The sequence below is a fragment of the Taudactylus pleione genome, unplaced genomic scaffold (genome assembly GCF_031769625.1).
Source record: "Taudactylus pleione unplaced genomic scaffold, aTauple2 ptg000145l, whole genome shotgun sequence".
Taxonomy (NCBI): domain Eukaryota; kingdom Metazoa; phylum Chordata; class Amphibia; order Anura; family Myobatrachidae; genus Taudactylus; species Taudactylus pleione.
The window spans coordinates 1,391,571-1,414,198 of NW_028284547.1; the positions used below are offsets into that span (position 1 = coordinate 1,391,571).

Below are 22,628 nucleotides of genomic sequence, written 5' to 3' on the forward strand. Positions count from 1 at the left end.
ACTGCCCCGCCGCGATTGGGTGACGTCACGCCGATAGCGAGCCACTATTAGCTGCTCTACTCCATGCCTTGCGCCACCGTGACTCCGCCCCTACCGACGGTGCACCGCGCAGGCAGCAGAGGCCGCCGCCATTTTGCCGCCACACAACCGAATTACCCGCCATTTCCCTGCTTCGGCGGCGGGTCCAGTGCTCGGCGCACTTGCTTGTGAGGGGACGGGCCCGCTGCTTCCGGCATCCACAGGGGCGCCTGAAGATGGCGGAGGAGAGGCCGCGGCCCGGCTCTGAGGAGGACAGTGATGAGGCGGAGGAGGCTGCAGAGGCCCCGGAGCGGACGGTGAGATGGTCCCCTGGGCGGGAGGAGGATGAGGGGGAAGAGGCCGCCGTACCGGAGGACCCACCGCGTCCGACTCCTCTCCTCCGAAATCCACCGGCCCCTCTCTTCCGAGTCCCTCTCCTCCGAAATCCACCGGCCCCTCTCCTCCGAGTCCCTCTCCTCCGAAATCCATTGGCCCCTCTCCTCCGGGATCCACCGGCCCCTCTCCTCAGAAATCCACCGGTCCCTCTCCTCAGAAATCCACCGGTCCCTCTCCTCAGAAATCCACCGGTCCCTCTCCTCAGAAATCCACCGGTCCCTCTCCTCCGAGATCCACCGGTCCCTCTTCTCCGAGATCCACCGGTCCCTCTCCTCCGAGATCCACCGGTCCCTCTCCTCCGAGATCCACCGGCCCCTCTCCTCCGAGAGCCACCGGCCCCTCTCCTCCGAGAGCCACCGGCCCCTCTCCTCCGAGAGCCACCGGCCCCTCTCCTCCGAGAGCCACCGGCCCCTCTCCTCCGAGAGCCACCGGCCCCTCTCCTCCCAGAGCCACCGGCCCCTCTCCTCCCAGAGCCACCGGCCCCTCTCCTCCCAGAGCCACCGGCCCCTCTCCTCCCAGAGCCACCGGCCCCTCTCCTCCCAGAGCCACCGGCCCCTCTCCTCCCAGAGCCACCGGCCCCTCTCCTCCCAGAGTCACCGGCCCCTGTTCTCTCAGAACCCCGGTCCTCACTGCTCGGAGTGTCTCCGGCCTTCCCCCAGGCCATGCCGGCCTTCTCCCCGGTGTCGCCGTTCCTCTACAGCACGCCCGTAGCGGTGTACAGCCCCCAGCCCGCCCCCACCGCATCCGCCTCATCCACCTCCGGGGTCAACCACTTCGCCAATGACGGCAGCTTCCTGGAGCTCTTCAAGAAGAAGATGGAGTCCGGCAGCAAAGAGGAGGCTCGGGCCGAGGAGGGGGAGGACAAGAAGCCGGGGCCCGAGAGGAGGAAGCCCGTCAGCTTTGTAAGAGAACCGCAGATGCTGTGGCCTTGTGTTACTGTACTGTGTGTGTGGTGTATATATATATCTGTATCACACATTGGCGGAATTCAATTGTTTACGCAGTCCGGATCTCCCGTCTAAAGTGACAGGAGATCGTGGGGCGGTATCCAATTGCTGCCATTTTTCGTGCTGATCGCGCCCAAAGTGGTCGGGTTTAGCCGCGTAAAGCAGCTACCCCTGACCAAAGTGCTGGGCGCGACTGCGGAAAGTGATGTTTGGGCGCCCAAACAGGTCACTTTTCGCACATTTCAGCTCGCACCCTGCTGGGGCTGCGAGCTGAAATGGAGCGCCGGCAGCTGATTGTGCCCAACAGGAGCAACAATTGAATAGCTCCGTCGGGCGCGAAGGGGGGTAGAAACAATTGAATTCCGCCCATTACATTATGTATATGGGGTCATTACTGCACTTCCCACTGCACATATAACTACATATAGCACACACAGGGCTGTGCGCTGCACCAGACAAATTAGCACACACATGAGTAAAACCTAGGAATACAGTTGCTGGGGGTGAAGTGTTGTTTCCTATGGTAACTGATCACACGGCGTATGTCCAGTGCACTCTGAAAGTCCCATCTTTTGCTATTGAGCCCCCTCCTTTATTGACACCAGTCTATTACCCCTTTTCCTCCAAAATCCTGGGTCTGACCCGGGATTTACTCCATTTGCACTGCGGCCCCACCCCGGGAATATCCTGGGTCTGCGCCGTTTACACTGCACACGGGTGCAGTGCTGGTGCTTTGAGATGCAAGTGCCGGAAACTGTAGCTCTCCCCTGAACACCAGAGCGGACCAGCTGTCACCGGGGAGACGGGCAGGGTGAGATTACAGCCTCCCCGTATGCAGCCGGAATGGGGTAAAAACCGGAACGGTCCGGACCATACGGGGGAGGCTGTAATCGCTTCCTCCTCTTTGACCGCTGTCACCCGGAGACCTTCCGAATACCACCCAATCACCGTGCTGGAAACGGGTCTCGCGTCGGAGGAACCGGGTAACCCATTTCCACTGAGCCTGACCAGAGTTTTACCCACTAAAAACCCCGCTTGATACCAGGGGACAAATCCCGGGTCAATCGTCCTGGGATTTTTTCCTAGGAGCCTTTTCCCACAGAGCCACTGCCTGGGTACTATGGCCAGTGGAAAAGGGGTATATCACTCATTGTTATGGCCAAACTCAACATACACCTGATTAATGGATATTCCTTACCATAAACACCCAACCACGATTAATGTTGTTTTTGAGGCTGGCTGTCACACATCCGGGGGTTCAGGTAGTATTGCGTGGCATATTTCCAGCCCATAAGGCTTCTTATTGAGGGGGGGTGTAAAGTAATTCTCTGCATTCTCAGCGTTTGTGCCGTTGTAATCAGTCACATAAACCCTATGAAATGCTGATCTGCTGACAAGCTTTCATAACGATGCATTTTACCTGCAGCTGATGATCACATCAGCATGCATACAAACTATATAGTTGGCATCCCAAACTTTGTGACCGCTGGTCATGTGTGCATCGGCATCCCGTACCCAGCCTGTTCTACATTTTCTGTGTGATGGGGAAATTGTATCGAGCCTCCTGAAGAGTGGGGAAGTTGCCCATAGCAACCAACCAGCTTAAAGCTATCATTTATCTAGTACATTATATAAAATGTTAAGTAGAAGCTGATTGGTTGATATGAGTTACACCACCACCTGTCCACTCTTTAGAAGAGTTGGTGCATCTCCCTCAGTGTGACTTCTCTAGTCATGTCCCTTGGACCACACACAGATGATCATGTGTTAATGAAGAATAAGACACCCAGCCAGTTAAATCTTTGTTTTGGGAGAGTCTTTGTAGTCCATTTGTACAAAGCATTTCCCTTTTATCCAACTAGCAAGGGATGAGAAGTGTGTCCTTGTGGGCCCCTTGCTGGATACTCTTCTAGTTTAAAAAAAAAAAAAAATCTGGTTAATAAGTGTTCTTTCAGCTGTATACACTGTATTGGTGGCTGAGTACAGCGGTACAGGGCATACTGTCCCCTACAGGTTAGATCCAGCTTCAGAGCAAAATGCCTCAGTCCCTCCTATGGGGCAGATTTAAGAAGCTGCTGGGTTTACGCAGTGGTTAATTGTCAGCCTGACCTATTCAATTAGGTCCCACATCCCCACGCTTTAAGTCCCGGAGTGTGCACTTTCCTCAATGCACAGGAAAACCCATAGATTCCAGCACTTTACACAAAAACTGTGGGTTATTGCACGGTAACCACGTGTTACCACACTGGGAAAATGCTGAATAATTGAATAGCTCTGGGCATTAAATCCAGAGCTTTACCCGTGTGTCAAACATTGTGGTAATTGAATGTGTCCTTCTTGCAGCAATCTCTGAGCTGAGATCTAAGCATCCCTGGTGCTGTGTCGTAATTTAGATTTGGTTCATATGTCACTCTGAGGTAATCTGTGTGCAGGTGTTTCTTACAGCTCGCATTTATACTATGCTGTGCAGTGCTTTCATTACCTGGCATTTAGCAATGGCTGTATGTGATGGCTAGCAGTCCTTTGTCACGGTTTTTCATGTTTTATTTTCTCAGACTGCGGTCCATTATTATGCTTATGTGTATACTTTGTACATAGAAACTTGTGTATGCATAATGTGCTGTACATAGTGAGAGCTATTTCTACTTCAGGGTCCACAGGGTTGACCTTGGTGTATACGTTGGGAACCAAATCCGGGCACCACGCAGTTAAAGCTTTTAGCTCCCAGGATGCACTGGGTCCACTCTCCCTATAACCCCACCCCCAAGCCAGAGGCACCTCAGTTTAAGTTGGTGCCCGGCCGGAGTCGGGTCACTGTTACTGCAGGGGGGCTGCTTAGCAGCCCCTAAGCTTAAAATTTATTTTAAAGCTTTTTATTTTATTATTTTTTACTGCTCTCCAGAGTGGCAGCATCAGACTGTCCAATGGACGTGTAAGCTGCTGCTCCTACACCCCGCCGGCGCTGCGACGCCAGTACAGATCTGGGGATCGTAGCGGGACCCCAGAGTCTGTACTAGCCGGGCTCTGGAGGAATCCCTGGGCTGCTGCCGGATCAACGGGGACAGGTAAGTCGCGTGGTCACCGCTTGCGGTGATCCATGTGTGTATGCAGCCTTATGCCTCCGGTTTCTGGGGACAGACCGGAGGCGCTAGCGGTGGCGGCGGGCTCCCCCCTCCATGGAGGCATACCCCGTGTGTCCACTAGCCCACCAGGGATTATAGCGGCAGCGGGAGTCAGCATCCCGGGGGGGTTAATTGCTAGCCAAGGGAGGAAGCCTTCCCTGTCTAGCGGCTCCTCCCCTCAGCTCAGTGCGCCTTTCAATGCTACAGTCTGGCGTCGCTGAGCTGCTTCCTCCGCGGGCCACGCTTCTTCTGAGGTCTCCAGCGGCCGCTATCTCTCGGTGGTGCTGCAGAACTCTTAGGATAGTAGTGAGCCCAGTCCCCCTGCGTACCTGGCCATTTTGGGTGAGTGTACACAGCGCTATAGCCTTCCCTGACACTGAATCTGGGCAGTTGAATGTAGCGACATTGTGCAGTATATTATATGTCATGCAAATGTATGTATATATATTTTTCTGCATTGTATGTGACTTTATGCTAGTGCTGACTGTCTGCTTTTTCTCTCACCTGTCAGTGTATATCTATCCCTTTTCTTTATCTGCCCTAATACAGGTGTACCTAGGGTGGTTCTGAGACCTCACATATATATACTTGTTAATATTTGTGAGGTTTGTCACATACTGTTGCGTGCTGCACGTTGCCATATTTTAGATGGAACTGTGTGTTGCATACGCTGATAATGGGTCCCTGCAGCTAATCTTAGCGTCAGTCAGGACCGGTATGGCGCTGCTTAATATTTCCGTCAAGATAGTCAAATATATCTGACCAGGAGATTGCACACGATACTGCACCCATTATTGCTATCCTGCAGGTCATGGCCTGCAGGTATTAGTGCGGAGGATTTGACTCAGAAAGGTTTATGTATGCGGCGCCATCTGGTGCCGGGCCCCTTGCACGACCCCATTGGGCGGTTTATTTCTCAGGATCCTCTCCTTTGAGGATCGCCGGGCGGGCCCCATTGTCGTAACTCGCTTGGGGTTACTTCACCATACTGCCCTTTTCAACTCTGGGTATCTCGCAATTTCTTGCACTTTACCCCTGTTTCACAGACTATCGCTCCCTGCCGGGGTTTTTCACAGTACATGAATTACCTTCGGTACCACATCGGTCTGTCATTCCCCTTGCAGGGATTACCACAACGGCCACCCTGGTGGATGTCGTTTTCTACAAAATACTAAATGGCGTGTTATACGCCCTGTGGTTACTTCCTAGTGGCTCTGCCGTGAACTGGATGGTGTATTCGGCTCTTTCCCTCTCACATGGGGGGAGCCGATTTCAAGTATTATTATCCCTGTTTTGGGGCTGGTAGCCAGGTTCATTCTGGATACAGAGAATGTCGATCCTGCACCTGTATCATACATTCCCCGTTTCTGCCCAGCGGGTGGATTTCATGGCGGGAGTCTGGCTGTCGCCAGATACGAAGGGTCACAAAGGCCTCCTGTTTCCCATTTCCTGGGGGTCCTCACAAGTAATAGAAATCTCCTTGTGAGGTGGATTTGTATGATAATCGTCGGGTTACAGGCATTAATACGCCTCCCATCCCGGCCTGGACGGATTTTACGGATACGTAGGTGGTAACTTTGCCTGAAATCAATGTACTCGTTTTCAGGGCCTGTTGCCCGTCCTACCATGGCCATCGCATGGTTGGTTAATACTGTTGCATACTGGGCTGATGCATTTGTAACGTTTTTCCCCTCCAACACGTCTGGGGTTCAAATGTCTTTTGCCGCTCACTTAAAATATGCAGTTGTCATATGCCGGTCTTCTAACTTTCAGGGTTTCGGCTGCGACTATATCCGCCGCAATACCCTATGGCTGCGTTATGGGAAAGCAGAGGTGCAGACTCCTTCCATGGGGAAGATCTTGTTTGGTCCTGACCTTGACAAGATTGTTGCATCATTGGCAGTATCACTTATGGAGAGATACCGTCTTTAGCTACTCCCACTACATTCAGACTAACTCTGTTAAGTTTTTTGGCCTCAGGGTCAGCCTAAAGGCCTGTTTTTTCCTAGGCTGTTGGCCTCCACGGGGGCCACCATATCCAGTACTGAGCAGTCCTGGACTTCCGGACGACCCTGCTTCTACGCCTGAGGATAAACCTTCAGCCTGACGGGACAGGTCTACATCTGGGGGATTCCAGAGTGAGATACTGATTCTCAACAGCCTCTCATTGCTCAGACGGCCTCCTCACAAGCGTTGTTACATGGGCCCTTCTTCAGACCCGATCAGGGCCTTACAAACCCAGAAAGCTATACAGTCTTTGCAGTAAGCAGAGCTATTTCGGCCAGCCTCACTATCTCAGCGAGGGACTGGTTGTTCTACTTTCTTTCTGGGGCAGTAACCGACTGGTCCTCATTTGCCTATACTCTGTCTCAAATCCCTGAATCAGATTCCAAGGGTGCCATCATCCGACGTTTGGAGCCTGGGGACTTTATGGTATATCTGAGTATTCAGGATACGTACCTACGGGTACTTACAGAGCCCTCTCATCAGCATGGGTTCGGGTTTGCTGTGCCACAGCAACACTTGCAAGTTTCGACCTCTGCCTGTTGGGACTGTCCTCAACTCTATCGGGGTTTACCAGCTTTATGGATTTTCTGACAGTTCACCTGTTCAGTGTATCCGAATGCTCCTTTATCTGGGCGGCCTCCTGCTTTTAGCAGGATCACCGAGGTACTTTACCGCCAGGTCAGGATAACCGTGGCTTCTTCTCGGCACAGATAATTAGTCAACGGAGAAAAAGTCCTCCCTGCATCCCTCACAGGGTATTCTTCATCTGGGAGCACTGCTGGATTCTCAGAATCTGAGAATTTTTCTGGCGTAAGTCAAGATCTCAGCTCTTCAACTTGGAGTGTGCAGATGTCTACGCAGTCAACATATGTCATTACTCTTGGTGATGCGCGGTCTACTAGAGTGTCTACCTTTTTGGTAGGGTGGAATGTGCTCAGTTCCATTCCAGGCCTTGCCATAATTGACTATTCTCCGGATGGATCGAGTTTTTTCCATCTGATCGCTGTTCGTACGATGATGCTCTCTCTGGAGGCGAGTCGGTCTCTGTCCGGGTGGCTATGGCCAGGGTATTCTTTGCTACAGACGGTGTTTGGTCCGCATTCGTTTCGGGGCAGCTGGACGTCTGTCGCTTCCGCCTTGCCCCTTAACTTGTTGGAACTTTAGGCGGTCTTGGGCCTTCACTCTGGCCTAACCCATATGTCGCGGTAAACCTGAATAGGTTCAGTCCGACAGTGTCACAACAGTGGCTTCCATCTAGGCAACACTGGTAGTTGGGTGGCAATGACAGGAATGTCATACATTCTGACATAGTCCAAGGGTCTTCTCCTGGCCAACTCTGCAGTGTTCATCCCGGGAGCTCTCCATTGGGAAGCGGGCTTTCTCAGCCGTCACGACGTTCATCCCGGGGACTAGTCTCTTCTCCAAGAGAGATTTCAACTTCTGTTGAGCAGAGGGGGCCTCCCTGAGGTGATTGATCCTCATGGCCTTCTGACTACACACTACCGGTGTCCAGCTCTAGGAGTACTGAAGCTACCTTCAGTGACTCTTTGTCAGTGAAGTGGTCCTTCCACTTTGTGTACCTGTGTCCTCCGGTTTCCCTTCTTCCTCGAGGTCTTCGGAAGTTTAATTCGAGACGGAGGGGCTTTCCTTCTGGTGGCTCCAGTTCGTCCCAGACGTCACTGGTACTAAGATTTTCGGAGACTCCTCATCGATGCTCCGTTCCTACTGCTTCACTATCTGGACCTGTTGTCTCAGGGTCCTTGTTTTTCCCTGGACCTGGATCGTTTGTCTTTGACTGCGCCCCTACTGTGGTCCTAGGGCTTCCCTGGCTCTGTCTTCATTGAGATGTTTAGAGCAGATAGGCCAGACTTTGCTGGGATCTGCCACAGACTGTGGCATACATAATTCTTATGGTATCGTACCTGTCGATACGATCCTCCGGTGTCCAGGATTTCCAGATATTCTGGCATTCCTTCCGGCTGGCTTGGGTTTCACCCTCGGCCTGGCCTTTCTGACAGTGCGGATCTCTACATTGTCGGTATGGTTAAGATATGAAATTGCTCCACTCTGGTATCCAGTTCATCCTTTGGTGTGTTTTCTGGATTATGCCTCCATTTGTCCTTCCTAGGAACTCCTTGGGAGTTAGTGGTTCTTCGTTCCCTCCAGGGACAGTCGATGGAACCGCTAGTTGTGATAGCCATTACATGGTCTATTGCTTAGGCTCTCTTTCTCTCAGGGTGTTTATATTAACCAGGAGAGTGTCTGAATTGGGAGCGCTCTCATGTGGCTCCCTCTTCTGGAGGGCATCATGTCAGGGTGTAAGTTGCTCTCGCCCTGTGTTTCTTCTTAATGTGGTTTTTAGGTTCCATATTATTCTGGAACTTATGGTACGGCCATTCAGTCCCCAGTCCTCTCGGCTGGTGTGGCCTCATTGACTGTGGTCCGGCCTCTTTGGATTTATGTGATCCGTTCAAGTTCCTTACGGAAATCGGACTCCTTATTGGTGGTCTGAGATTTCTGGTTTTCACAGGAAATGATGGCCGGCCTATAACCAAATGTTGGCTGGTATATCGTATATCTTCCTCAGGGGCCTACCCATGAGTAGGCCTTTCTGTTGTTGATGCTTGTTTTTTCTCGGGCCATGTTACCCTCGTGGGCGGCTCGCTGTGGCGCCTCAGCTGTTTTGCCTTGCTAGGTGGCCACGTGGTCTTCTGTCCACACCTTTTTTAAGGTTCTAGGCATTGGTTTCCTTTGCCTCTCAGGATGCTTTCTTTTTGGTGACTGATTCTCCTCTCAGCACAGGAGTGTCCCCACCCTTGGTTGAACTGCTTTGGGACATCCCCAAGGTCAACCCTGTGGACCCCCTATGCACCCTGAAGTAGAAAACAAGAGATATGGTAAGAACTTACCTTTGTTATCTCTGTTTCTACGAAGTCCATAGGGTCCACAGGGCGCCCCGCCCTGACGCACCTGGCTTCATATGGGCTGTGTATCTGGTCACCGGTTTTCCGTCTCCCATTTCTGTGAGTATGGTTATTGAGTGTTCCAGTTTTCTCTCCTCCTCCGGCCTTTGGCTACTTACAAACTGAGGTGCCTCTGGTTTGGGGGTGGTGTTATAGGGCGAGTGGACCCAGTGCATCCTGGGAGCTAAAAGCTTTAACTGCGTGGTGCCCGGATTTGGTTCCCAACCTATACCCCAAGGTCAACCCTGTGGACCCTATGGACTTCGTAGAAACAGAGATAACAAAGGTAAGTTCTTACCATATCTCTTGTTATATGACCACATATATCTTAATGCTGTTTACTTATAGAGTAAGGTGAGTGTTTTTCTACTACAGGGTCCATAGGGTATCCACAGGATACCTTGGGGTATAGGTGTGACGTCAGTCGCAGGGCACCAAAGAGTTAAGCTTTCAGCCTCCCAGGATGCACTAGGTCCCCCTCCTATACCCCGCCCCCGGGCCAAGGCACCTCAGTTTAGTTTGGTGCCCGGCCGGCGTCGGGTGCACCTGTCGGAGTGGGGGCTAGAAGAGCCCCTGAAGCTTTCTTCAGTGCAGCTGTGGCTGCACATCTGGATGTACAGCATGGACAGTCAGTCCTGACGTCCATGCTGTCTTCCCTACACCCCCGCCGGTACCAGAACGCCGGTACCGATCCGGGGATGCTGGTGAGCATCTGGGGTCACAGCTAGCGGTGACCCCAGATGTTCCGGACCATGGCCGGATCCAAGGGGGACAAAGGTAAGCAGCGGGGTCCCGCGGTGGGTCCCCGCTGGTCACATGGTCCTGAGTCCCCAGGCAGGGGGCTCCCTGGGGACTGGCTGCAGCGTGGAGCCAGGTACTGAACCTGCGCTTTCCACTACCCCCTGGGACAGCGGACCGCAGCAGAGCGGTAGCGCTGCGGCGTCCCAGGGGTTAAATGCATGCCAGGGGAGCGCGCCTTCCCTGTCTCACAGCCGGCGCCTCCCCCGCTGCACACAGCCCTCTCTGCACTGTGCTGACTGGTCCTGTGTCAGCGCTCCTCCCCCAGGCCAGCTTCTCTCTGCTCCTCGGCGGCCATCTTCTCTGCAACGCATGGTGAACGCTGCTGGAAGTCTGGAAGGAAGCATCGTGGTCTGGGTCCCCCCGCATACCTCTCCTCCGCTGTGGCTCAGGTCTGTGTATGCAGCGCTGTGTCCTACCAGGCCCTGTGTCTGTGTAGTTGAGTGATCAGCGCTGTTAGTGCAGGAATTGTTATTTCTCTGCATTGTATGTGACTGTGCTAGCGCTGCCTGTAACTTTTCTTCTCTAAACTGTCAGCTTTATTACTGTCCCTGTTCTTTCTGCTAAAGCCCTTGCGGTGCGGTGCTGCAGGGTGGTCTCTCGCCTATTTAATACTTAATTGGTGAGAGAGGTCACATACGTGGTGCCATCATGTCTGAAAGTGATTTTCCCCTCCGGCTACAGTGTACCACGTGCAAAGTACCGTTAGCGGAGGGGGAGGGTAGCGCGGAGGGCCTTTGCCGGCAGTGTTTGTCCATGGCGCGGCCTATTACGGTTACAGCACCGGTACAGGAGCCGCCCTGGGCTTGTTTCGCTCAGGCGTTAACAGCTTTAGTGGGCCAGTTAGCTCCGCAGCCCGCGTTTACTCCGATGGGTTTGTCCCAGCAGTCTGTGGTGTCGTCACCCATGCAGGGGTTCCCACGACAATTGGTGGTACCCCACAGTCTCCCTATTTCCCCGCTCCCGGGTTCTCAGGAGCCAGCGTGGGTTAACTCCCTGACGAGTTCTGTACAGCACTTGTCGGATGTGTTGCAAGGGGAGTCTGTGATGCGGCCTCATAAAAGGCCGGTGGCGTCTCTGTCCGCTCCTTAGGAGGATGACGAAGGGACGTCTGATGATGGGGAGATTCTGGATCCTTACGATCAGGAACCTTTCCATACTAAGGACGCTGATGCTAAGTCCAAAGTATATATTCCTGGACTTATTCGGGCGGTCCGCACAGCCTTGGTGATTGAGGACGAAGTTCCCCCAGCGGCTAAATCTAAGTATGCCTTTTTCAAAGATGTGAAGGGCGATGCCACAGTCTTTCCTCTTTCGGGTCAGTTGGTGGACCATTTAGAGGAGGCGTGGAAACAACCTGGCAAAAGATACCAGCCGCAGAGACGCCTGGCGGTGGCTTATCCGTTCGCGGATAATTATTTTGCTAAGTGGGAATCCCCTCCACAGGTGGATTCTCACGTGACCCGTCTTGTCCGTAGTGCCACATTGCCGATGCCATCCATGTCCTCCCTTAAGGATGCTACGGACCGCAAGGTAGAAATCTGCCTGAAGTCCGCTTATTCCCTTGCAGGGGGGGCAGCACGGCCGGCTATGGCCATTTGCTGGGTTGCCAGAGCGATGGAGCGCTGGGCGGATTCATTAGAGGCTTCTTTTGAATCCGACTGTCCGGCCGAACAGGCGGAGTTGATTGGCAATCTCCGTGATTCGGCCACCTACATCAACGAGGCGGCTCTAGACATTAGTACTCTGGTGTCTAGAATTTCTTCAGCAGCGGTAGCTGCTCGTCGCACCTTGTGGCTGCGATCCTGGAAGGCGGACGCAGATTCCAAGAAAGGTCTGGAAGCGTTGCCGTTTACCGGAGAAGTTCTCTTCGGTCCGGATCTGGATAAGATTGTGGCCACGCTGGCGGCAGCCAAATCTGCTTGTCTTCCGTCGGCCGCTGCTCCTTCTGGTTCTGGAACATCGTCCTTTCGGTCATCTAGGGCCCAGGGCAGGCCCAAACCACAGTCGTTTCCTCGACAGGCTGGCCCTAAGAAATCGGTCAAGCCCCGGAAACAGGCATGGAGTACCAGACGTCCGGCCCCCAAGCCAGATGACAAGCCTGCGGCCTGACGGTCCGGGTCTCCCCTTGGGGGATCCCAGGGTGGGAGGCCGCCTGCTGCAGTTCTCCCAGTGTTGGTCGTTCACTACGACAGACACTTGGGTTCTGGAGGTGGTCTCCCACGGGTACGCCCTCTCCTTCCGGCACAGACCCCCGGCTCGATTCTTCACCACGGGTCTACCATCAGACCGGAACAAGGCTACGGAGCTGCGGAAGGTATTGCACACTATGCTCCAAGCTGGAGTTATAGTGTCTGTTCCATTCTCCCAGAGGGGCCAGGGTTTCTATTTAAATCTATTTTTGGTACAGAAACCCAATGGGTCATATCGTCCGATTCTCAACCTCAAAGCACTCAACAAGTCTTTGCGGGTCCCGAAGTTTCGGATGGAGACCCTACGGTCCATCATTCTGGCGCTGGAACCTGGGGACTACATGGTGTCATTGGACATACAGGACGTTTACCTGCATGTCCCTATTCTTTTGCGCCATCAAGAGTTCCTTCGGTTTGCAATCCGCAGCGACCACTTCCAGTTTCGGGCGTTACCTTTTGGCCTGGCGACAGCACCACGTGTTTTCACCAAGGTGATGGCGGTCATGGCGGCTTCTCTGCGGCTGCAAGGAGTCCGCATATTGCCGTACTTGGCGACCTGTTATTGGTGGCAGGATCTCCAGAGCTCCTGTTACACCACTTGGACCTGACCATGGCACGGCTGCAACGGCACGGCTGGCTAATCAACTGGCAGAAGTCCACTCTAATCCCGTCTCGGAGGATTCTGCATCTTGGAGCCTTATTGGACTCGGGACAGCAAAGGATCTTCGTGACGGAGGACAAGATCTCTGCTTTACAGAGGTTACTGGGCTCCATGGTGTCGGTGTTCGACATGGTGGAATACGCCCAGTTTCACTCCAGACCTCTGCAGCACCTGATCCTGTCCAAGTGGAACGGGCTGCCTCAGTCTCTGAAGTTCCAGACGATTGTGCTCACCCCGGAGGTTCGCCTGTCCCTTGCGTGGTGGTTAAAGACGACCCACCTCAACAAGGGATGTCCGTTCTGGGTTCCAAATTGGGTCCTGTTGGCAACGGACGCCAGTCTTCGGGGCTGGGGAGCAGTTTCGGGTCCACACTTGTTCCAGGGCAGGTGGACGCCGACAGAAGCGGAGTTTCCAATAAATATCTTGGAACTCCGTGCGGTCTTCAATGCTCTCCTGCAGGCACAGCGGTTTCTCCAGGGTCACCCGGTGCAGATCCAGTCGGACAATGCTACCACAGTGGCCTACATAAACAGGCAATGAGGAACTCGCAGTCGGGCGGCTCTCGTAGAGGTCTCTCGGATCCTGGTTTGGGCGGAGCGCAATCTTCCGGCCATATCAGCGGTCTTCATCCCGGGAGTGCTAAATTGGGAGGCGGACTTTCTAAGTCGCCAGGACGTTCATCCAGGGGAATGGTCCCTGCACCCGGACATTTTTCAACTACTGGTGGACAGGTGGGGTCTTCCAGAAATCGACCTCATGGCGTCCCGGCACAACAAGTTGCCGGTGTACGGGTCTCGCACAGGAGACGAAGGGGCGTCTCTGGTGGATGCTCTGTCCGTCCCGTGGACGTTCAGGTTCACATACCTGTTCCCTCCGGTCTCCCTTCTTCCATGGGTAATCCGGAAATTCAAACAGGAAGGAGGGACGCTCCTGTTGATAGCTCCCGCGTGGCCCAGACGGCACTGGTTCTCAGACCTTCAGGGTCTGTCCGTGGACAGTTCTCTGCGGTTGCCGCTACGACCGGACCTTCTGTCTCAGGGTCCTTGTCTTCACCCGGACCTGACTCGGCTGTCTTTGACGGCGTGGCTGTTGAGACGGCCATGCTGAGGTCCCGGGGGTTTTCCAGCTCTGTGGTGCGTACCATGTTACGAGCTCGGAAACCGTCTTCCGCGAGGATATACCATCGCGTGTGGCATACGTTCTTCCAGTGGTGTCGACCGAGAGGTTATGCACCGCGGGAGTTTCGTCTGTCTCGGATTCTCGCCTTCCTGCAAGCGGGACTAGATCATGGGCTTCGCCTTGCTTCTTTGAAGGTACAGGTTTCGGCCCTATCTGTCTGGTTTCACCGTAGGATTGCTACAATCCCGGATGTGCGCACCTTTATGCAAGGTGTTCTCCGTATTCAGCCGCCCTTTGTTCCACCTGTGGCGCCTTGGGATTTGGCTGTGGTCCTGAGGGCTCTCCAAGGACCGCCGTTTGAACCACTGGGCTCAGTGGATATTAAATGGCTAACAGCTAAGACTGTTTTCCTTCTGGCCATTGCTTCGGCCAGACGTGTTTCTGAGTTAGGGGCTCTTTTTTGTAGACCCCCTTTCTTGGTTTTTCATGGGAACAGGGCAGTGCTCCGCACTCGGCCCGAGTTTCTTCCCAAAGTTGTTTCCCAGTTTCATGTTAACGAGGAAATAGTTCCGGCCTTTAACTCACCGGGTCTTTCCGTGGGTGAGGCCTCTTTGGATGTTGTGCGGGCCTTAAGGACTTATGTTGACCGCACTTCTTCGTTTAGGAAGTCGGACGCTTTGTTTGTCCTCTATGGCTTCCGTAAAAAGGGTTGGCCTGCTTCAAAGCAAACTTTGGCAGCCTGGATCCGTATGGCTATTTCTGAAGCTTATCTTCATGAAGGCCTACCGGTCCCTCCTTCTCTGAAGGCTCATTCCACTAGGTCTGTGGGTCCTTCGTGGGCAGCTCGACGTGGTGCCTCGGCAGTTCAGATCTGCAAGGCTGCTACGTGGTCTTCTGTCCATACCTTCGTGAGGTATTACAGGTTTGACACCTTCGCCTCTCAGGATGCTTCCTTCGGGCGGCGGGTTCTCCTTTCTGCACAGGAGCGTCCCCACCCTTAAAGGATACTGCTTTGGGACGTCCCAAAGGTATCCTGTGGATACCCTATGGACCCTGTAGTAGAAAATATGAGATATGGTAAGAACTTACCCTTGTTATCTCTATTTCTACGAAGTCCATAGGGTTCCACAGGACTCCCGCCCTGTCGCACCTGTGCTGCAGATGGGCTTTGCTCTGGTCACCGGTTTTCCGTCTCCCTCTGGTGAGAATGTGATTCTTGTATGTGTCCAGATCTTTGTTCTCTCTTCCTTCTCCTCCTCCGGCCTATGGCTTGGTAACTAACTGAGGTGCCTTGGCCCGGGGGCGGGGTATAGGAGGGGGACCTAGTGCATCCTGGGAGGCTGAAAGCTTAACTCTTTGGTGCCCTGCGACTGACGTCACACCTATACCCCAAGGTATCCTGTGGAACCCTATGGACTTCGTAGAAATAGAGATAACAAGGGTAAGTTCTTACCATATCTCATATTATTTGGCACATTACTTAGTGTTGCTGTGTCACAGCACTGGGGCCATCATGGCTTTGATTCTGACCAGGCTTCATGGGTGTGGTGTTGTATTTTCTCCATGTGTCTGCTCTCGCGCCTAAACACCCAGGTTAAGTCGCTAGAACTGCCATTCTCCCAACATAGCGCACTGAATTGAATAGCTCCGGGAGCTCCCTCCCAGCGCTATTCAATTCGTGTTGCATTGAATTACGCCCATTGTTTGATTTATACTTTCCTGGGCATATTTCCTACAGACAGGGGAGAGTATTACATCCAGTGGTGTATGTGTTATACTCTCTCCTGGGTATATTTCCTACAGACAGGAGAGTATTACATCCAGTGGTGTATGTGTTATACTCTCTCCTGGGCATATTTCCTACAGACAGGGGAGTATTACATCCAGTGGTGTATGTGTTATACTCTCTCCTGGGCATATTTCCTACAGACAGGGGAGAGTATTATATCCAGTGGTGTATGTGTTATACTCTCTCCTGGGCATATATCCTACAGACAGGAGAGTATTACATCCAGTGGTGTATGTGTTATACTCTCTCCTGGGCATATATCCTACATACACCACTGGATGTAATACTCCCCTGTATGTGTTATACTCTCTCCTGGGCATATATCCTACAGACAGGGGAGAGTATTACATCCAGTGGTGTATGTGTTATACTCTCTCCTGGGCATATTTCCTACAGACAGGGGAGAGTATTACATCCAGTGGTGTATGTGTTATACTCTCTCCTGGGCATATTTCATACAGACAGGAGAGAGTATTACATCCAGTGGTGTATGTGTTATACTCTCTCCTGGGCATATTTCCTACAGACAGGGGAGTATTACATCCAGTGGTGTATGTGTTATACTCTCTCCTGGGCATATTTCCTACAGACAGGGGAGAGTATTACATCCAGTGGTGTATGTGTTATACTCTCTCCTGGGCATATTTCCTACAGACAGGGGAGAGTATTATATCCAGTGGTGTATGTGTTATACTCTCTCCTGGGTGCACTGGCCCCAGACAGCACAGCAGGTGACATATAAAGGGGCAATCTGTCTAAGCTGTCAGACAGCGCTGTCACTTCTGTGCGGTACAGTTGGGTACCTTCTATTTGTATAGTGTTTATATTGTAAGCTGCATGATGTGTAGTAAAGCAATAAATGGCATCAGATAACCAGGTGGTGGGCCTCTGCTGTACAAGGACAACAGGTATAAACGCCAGCACTGCAGAATGTCCCTATGTGCTGCTGATGTGCTGCTACAATTCTCTCTGTACCTCTCTTTGGTAAACCTGCGCTTACCATTATTGTAGGTTGCTATAGTTGGGTATAATCATAGTGATATCATATTGCCCAGAAAGAGGTATTTAAATACAGCCATCTGTAGGATCCCACGTTCTCTTAAGGGGACAAAATCGTTGTGTTCTACATGTTTCTATGGGGAAAATTTGGTGTTGAATCCAAAATAGGGTCAGCCCTGTAATGACTTATATAATTGAAGGACTTTATTTTTATGAACTGTTTATTTTAACGTATGGAAGAAGAGGATATCTGTGTATTTGAAAGCTCCCACCACCCCTGTAGTTATTTTATTCCTTACTTTGAGAGAGCTCCCCCCCTCCCCTCATATCCTATAGCCCCTCAGCCTGGGATCTGTGGGAGGGAGTATACGGAAGAGCTGTCTGGTTGCTGTTGCACTGCAGGTGGGGTAGTGTCTGTGCCTGTCTAACCCAGGCCTCCCTTATATTCTGTCATATAGAGGGACACAGAGAGGCTGCAAGGGCTCGTATAACGGTTGCAGTCTTATGTTCCTTCCACCCCCAGGTGGGCAAGCGTAGAGGAGGGGCAAAGCTGGCCCTGAAGACCGGCATGGTAGCCAAGAAGCCAAAGTCGGAAGATGAGGAGGTGAGAAATGTCTGTTAATGTCTGTCGTCTCCCTGGGGTGGGACGGTGTAACCCTGCGGCTTGTTAGCTTCACACCTTGTTCCTGCTGTTCACATCTGTATATTGTGCCATTATATCCAACCGGTGCATATTGCTTTAAATCAGAGAGTAATTATTTTATTGTACAATGCCAAAAGGACTTAACCGTGGGTGGGAGAGAACTGTTCTTCTAGGGGAAATGGCAATTGGTCTGTCACACAGGTAGTCCTGGATCTGTATGTCTGATACAAGGCAATGGATAGAATGATCACTGATGGCCCCTGTAATTGGCACCCCCTGGAAGTGATGCATAATTCTATAGCCTGATTCCACTGAGGGTTGTTGTATTCATACTGTCTGATCCAGGGTGGTATTACAGCTTCTGAGCCCCAGCCTAAACCGCATGATTCCGGTTATGTAAGTGCAAGGTCTTATTGATAAATGAAACCAAATAAATATCTATATAGAGTTGGATATAGAGAGAGAGATATCTATAGATGGATATATATCCTTTCAAAAGATCAGCAGAACATTTACGCCCTCCTATGAATGTTTTTTTCCTCCTTTCAAAGTCTTTGGTTACCTGTTCCTGACCAGTGGCCACCAAATCCTCCTCCTCTCTCAGTACTAGTTTAAGTATTTTTGCAGGTACAATTTAGAGATACTTGTTGCATGCATTTGCAAATACATGGTAAGCCACCAGGCCAACCTCACTGCTTCTCTGATACTGGTGGTCCCTACATTGCATGATAACAGTACCCACTCTGGGTTATGTAATTGTCTATTGTAAGGCCTCACGATAAAGGCACACACAGAATATATGTTTACAGTTTTCAGAGAAGCCGTGAAGTTGGCCCGGTGGCTTACCATGTATTTGCAAATGCATGCAACAAATATCTCTGAATTGCTATTACCATATAGTTTTCAAGTATTTTTGCAGATACAATTTAGTGTGCTGGGGGACACCCCCACCCCCTTTGTATTTTTGTTTAGTATGACCCCCTCCTTATTCGTGCACCTGAAGAGTATTGCCAAATTGAATTGAGCAACTTCCCCTTTGTTAGATGTTTCTTATACCCCTTTCAAATATACGACCCGGGAAATTTCCTGCTCAGACCCGGGAATTTATCCTGTGCAAAATCCTGGGTATTTGGTAGAGACCCCCCCCCCCCCCCCCCCCCTTTCACTCTACAACGTCTACCCGGGAAATTCCCAGGTAGACCCCTTTCAGACAAGAGCAGGGTTTTTCAGATTACATGGCAATTGCTGGACACAGAGATGAGGTGGAGCTGATGTGAGTGGTGCCAGGCCCTGATCACACACAACTATGTGCCCCCTGTGACTGGCATGCTGTGTATGTGGGGGTTCACATCACATGAAACACTTCCCAACATATCCCCAAACTACCTCCCATGGGTGCCTTGGCAGCTCGCCCCCAGGCCTCTGGCTGGGCTACCCCTGGACACAAGGCTCCTGCCTGGCACTGATCATGGGCACCGAGAAGAGCAGAGCAGCGGCCGAGGTGCCAGGGCCGGACAGGCCGGGTACGGGTGCACAAAGCCGTCACCCAGCCGGTCATCATAATGTACAGCATCCACCATATTTGTGGCAGCAGCAGTGTCCCACCCAGCCCTCCCTGCCTCTCGCCTCTACAGTGGCCGGAGCGGGCAGAACCCTCAGCGGGGCAGCATCTCACCCAGTCACCCGATGCTATGTCCGGGAAATAGGGGCAGTAGTGGTGGTCCAGCGGGAGTGCGGGCGGGTGGTGAGCGGCAGTGCTGAGCGTCCTATAGGACGCTCTGCGCTGCCAATTGAAAGCAGCGCTGAACGTCTGCGCTGGCAACTCAAAGCAGCAGCGCTGAGCGTCCTATAGGACGCTCTGCTGTACCACATCAATGTAAAAACTGCTTGGTGCAGCCCGGGAATAGTAAATTCCCAGGTAGCACCATTCAGACATAAGCAGGGTAAAGTCCTGGGAAAAACCCTGGTTGATTGAAGGGGCGGCTACCCAGGAAGGTGCCTTTCAGAAATACGCGGCAACCCGGGAATTTGGGTGAGGCAGGCCAAATTCCCGGGATTCTCGGCATGTCTGAAAGGGATATTAATTAGCACTATAACCCCTCTGCCATATGGACTACATTACATGAATTAAACGGAACTGCAATATTAACGTTTATAGACCCCATGCGTCTCATTCACAGTTAAGTCCAGTGTGTGGACAGATGTAAGGTCGGCAATGTCCCTGGTGAAACGTTCCATGGCTTTGTAAATGCTATGTTGGGGTGTTTCAGCTGCTGCGGTACATATGGTAACTCCGTGTTCTCTGTCCCTCTCTCAGGTCCTGTCACGCAAAGGAGGGGGTTGGGCACAATACATGGCCGAGGTGAAGAAATACAAAGCGCACCAGTGCAGCGATGACGACAAAACCCGACCGCTAGTAAAATAGCGCAAAGGATCACAGACTTGTGCCGCACCGCGCTCTGGGGATGGCTTGGGCTTCCCAAACAGGAGTATTTCTTTTCGTGCCCCACCTACCCTTCTGTTGCAAGCGCCACTTGCTGCCCCCCTTACTTCACTGTGGATTACACATTGCTAAACCCTTTCTGAACTCCTTACGCTTTACATGGGAAAGAAGAGACTTTCCGAGCGGGTCCTGTAATGCAGTGCTGGGGAATGAGGAGACCCGTCTGCTGCCGTGGAGTGGAGGAATATAGATTACCTTTTTTATTTTTATTTTTTCTAGATGTTTTTTTTTTATTTTTGTTTTGTTTTTTTTTGCGTGGGGCATGAATTATTAATTTCCCAAATGTTGTTTTTTTTTTTTTTTTAAAGAATGCTTGTTTTCCGAATATGAGTGTAGAATATTGTCCTCTAAACTAAATGTACCATCACCCTAAATATATTCCTACCCTTATAAGTAAGTATTGGAGTTGTACTAATTAATGCCTTGTGTGGTTGATATATATATATATATTTTTTTTTATTATTTTTTTTTTCCCCCATTTTGGACCTTTGGGTAGTTTTGATCATTGACAAATTTAATTGGCATTAAAATCCCAGCAAGGTTTTAAAAGAAAGAGGAAAAAAAAAAAAAACATTGATTATCTATTCTTTTTTGGTTTGTGTCTGAAAACAAACCTTTTCCAGGTTGTGAAGGCCCAGGTGCTGGCTGGATTATCCTTGAGACAATTATATAGTTGTGGGTATGTACTTGTATTAGATGGATACACTTATAGAACGGAACTCGTATTAAACACGGCAGTCTAGGTAGTCCTGGTGTTATGGTGCATACACACGATCAGATTTTTCCTTCAGATATGAACGATAACGATTTAAAAATCGTTCAGTCGGTCATATCTGAAGGAAAATCGTTCATATCTGACATGCCTGAACGATGGACGATCAACGATGCGCGTTCCCGATGGTCAGATAACGATTTCTGACATCTGATGGGTTTGCAGTCAGACTTGGACGATTCCATTCATTTTAATGCAGTCAAAAATCGTTCAATCGTTCAAATCGTTCAAAACTTTGGTAAAATCGTTCAGATCGTTTAATCGTTCAATCGTTCATCTGACAAATCTGACAAGTCTGACAAATCTGACCGTGTGTACGCTCCATTACACTTGTGTTATGCACTCTGATAAGTCAAACTAAATGAGAAATTGTTACTAATCAATGTTACAATACAGGGGTCAGGAGAGACAGATTCGTAGCAATTCTCTATATGGCGGACAATGTGACGTGGTTTATTAACTGACTTTCATGGGGCTTAGAAATCACTGCGGAGTCACTGATCATATACAGTCAGGTGCATAAATATTGGGACATTGACAGAATTTTCATATTTTGGCCTCTATTCACCACCACAATGGCTTTGAAATGAAACAAATAAGATGTGCTTTAACTGCAGATTTTCAGATTTAATTTGAGAGTAATTACATCCAAATCAGGTGAACGGTGTAGGAATTACAACGGTTTCTATATGTGCCTCACACTTTTTAAGGGGCCAAAAGTAATGGGACAAACTAAACAATCCTAAATCTAACTTTCACTTTTAAATCCTTTGCAGGCAATTACAGCCTGAGGTCTGGAACGCATAGACATCACCAGACGCTGGGTTTCATCCCTGGTGATGCTCTGCCAGGCCTATACTGCAAATGTCTTCAGTTCCTGCTTGTTCTTGGGGCATTTTCCTTTCAGTTTTGTCTTCATCAAGTGAAATGCATGCTCAATCGGATTCAGGTCAGGGGATTGACTTGGCCATTGCATAACATTCCACTTTTTAGCCTTAAAAAAAAGATTTGGTTGCTTTTGCTGTATGCTTCGGGTCATTGTTCATCTGCACTGTCCAATGAGTTCTGAAACATTTGACTGAATGTGAGCATATAATATTGCCCGAAACACTTCAGAATTCATTCTGCTGCTTTTGTCAGCAGTCACATCACTAATAAATACAAGGGAACCAGTTCCATCGGCAGCCATACATGCCCACGCCATGACACTACCACCACCATGCTTCACTGATGAGGTGGTATGTTTTGGATCATGAGCAGTTACTTTCCTTCTCCATACTCTTCTCTTCCCATCACTCTGGTACAAGTTGATCTTTGTCTCATCTGTCCATAGGATGTTGCTCCAGAACTGTAATGGCTTTTTTAGATGTTGTTTGGCAAACTCTAATCTGGTCTTCCTGTTTTTGAAGCTCACCAATGGTTTACATCTTGTGGTGAACCCTCTATATTTACTCTTATGAAGTCTTCTCTTGATTGTTGACTTTGACACATATACACCTACCTCCTGGAGAGTGTTCTTGATTTGGCCAACTGTTGTGAAGGGGTTTTTCTTCACCAGGGAAATAATTCTTCTGTCATCCACCACAGTTGTTTTCTGTGGTCTTCAGGGTCTTTTGGTGTTGCTGAGCTCTCCAGTGCATTCTTTCTTTTTAAGAATGTTCCAAACAGCAAAAACATTAGGTGTGGCCAAATCAACTAT

The 22,628-nt window shown here is 50.8% G+C and overlaps 1 protein-coding gene and 1 non-coding gene across 3 annotated transcripts; both read left to right on the top strand.

The window, feature by feature from the left end:
- The first annotated feature begins 9 nt into the window (after window positions 1–9).
- TRIR (telomerase RNA component interacting RNase) lies at window positions 10–20,554 on the top strand. 2 transcript variants are annotated; one of them, XM_088473924.1, is made up of 3 exons: window positions 10–1,316; window positions 17,535–17,615; window positions 19,972–20,554. In XM_088473924.1, the coding sequence occupies exons 1-3, from the start codon at window positions 255–257 to the stop codon at window positions 20,077–20,079; spliced, it is 1,251 nt and encodes a 416-aa protein (XP_088330050.1). In that variant the 5' UTR covers window positions 10–254; the 3' UTR covers window positions 20,080–20,554. The 2 variants fall into 2 exon arrangements, with proteins under 2 accessions (XP_088330050.1, XP_088330051.1); XM_088473925.1 differs by lacking the exon at window positions 19,972–20,554 and having other exon boundaries at window positions 17,470–17,594.
- LOC148522596 (small nucleolar RNA SNORD41) lies at window positions 17,931–17,999 on the top strand. The gene has a single exon (XR_015878722.1). It is a non-coding gene; the product is annotated as a small nucleolar RNA SNORD41 (small nucleolar RNA).
- Window positions 20,555–22,628: the final 2,074 nt, after the last annotated feature.

Bases quoted from the DNA above. Each gene is read 5' to 3' on its own strand.
- TRIR (XM_088473924.1), top strand. From the start codon at position 255: ATGGCGGAGGAGAGGCCGCGGCCCGGCTCTGAGGAGGACAGTGATGAG. The intron at 1,317-17,534 runs GTAAGAGAACCG...TTCCACCCCCAG, and splicing joins GGAGGAAGCCCGTCAGCTTT to GTGGGCAAGCGTAGAGGAGG. The intron at 17,616-19,971 runs GTGAGAAATGTC...TCCCTCTCTCAG, and splicing joins CAAAGTCGGAAGATGAGGAG to GTCCTGTCACGCAAAGGAGG.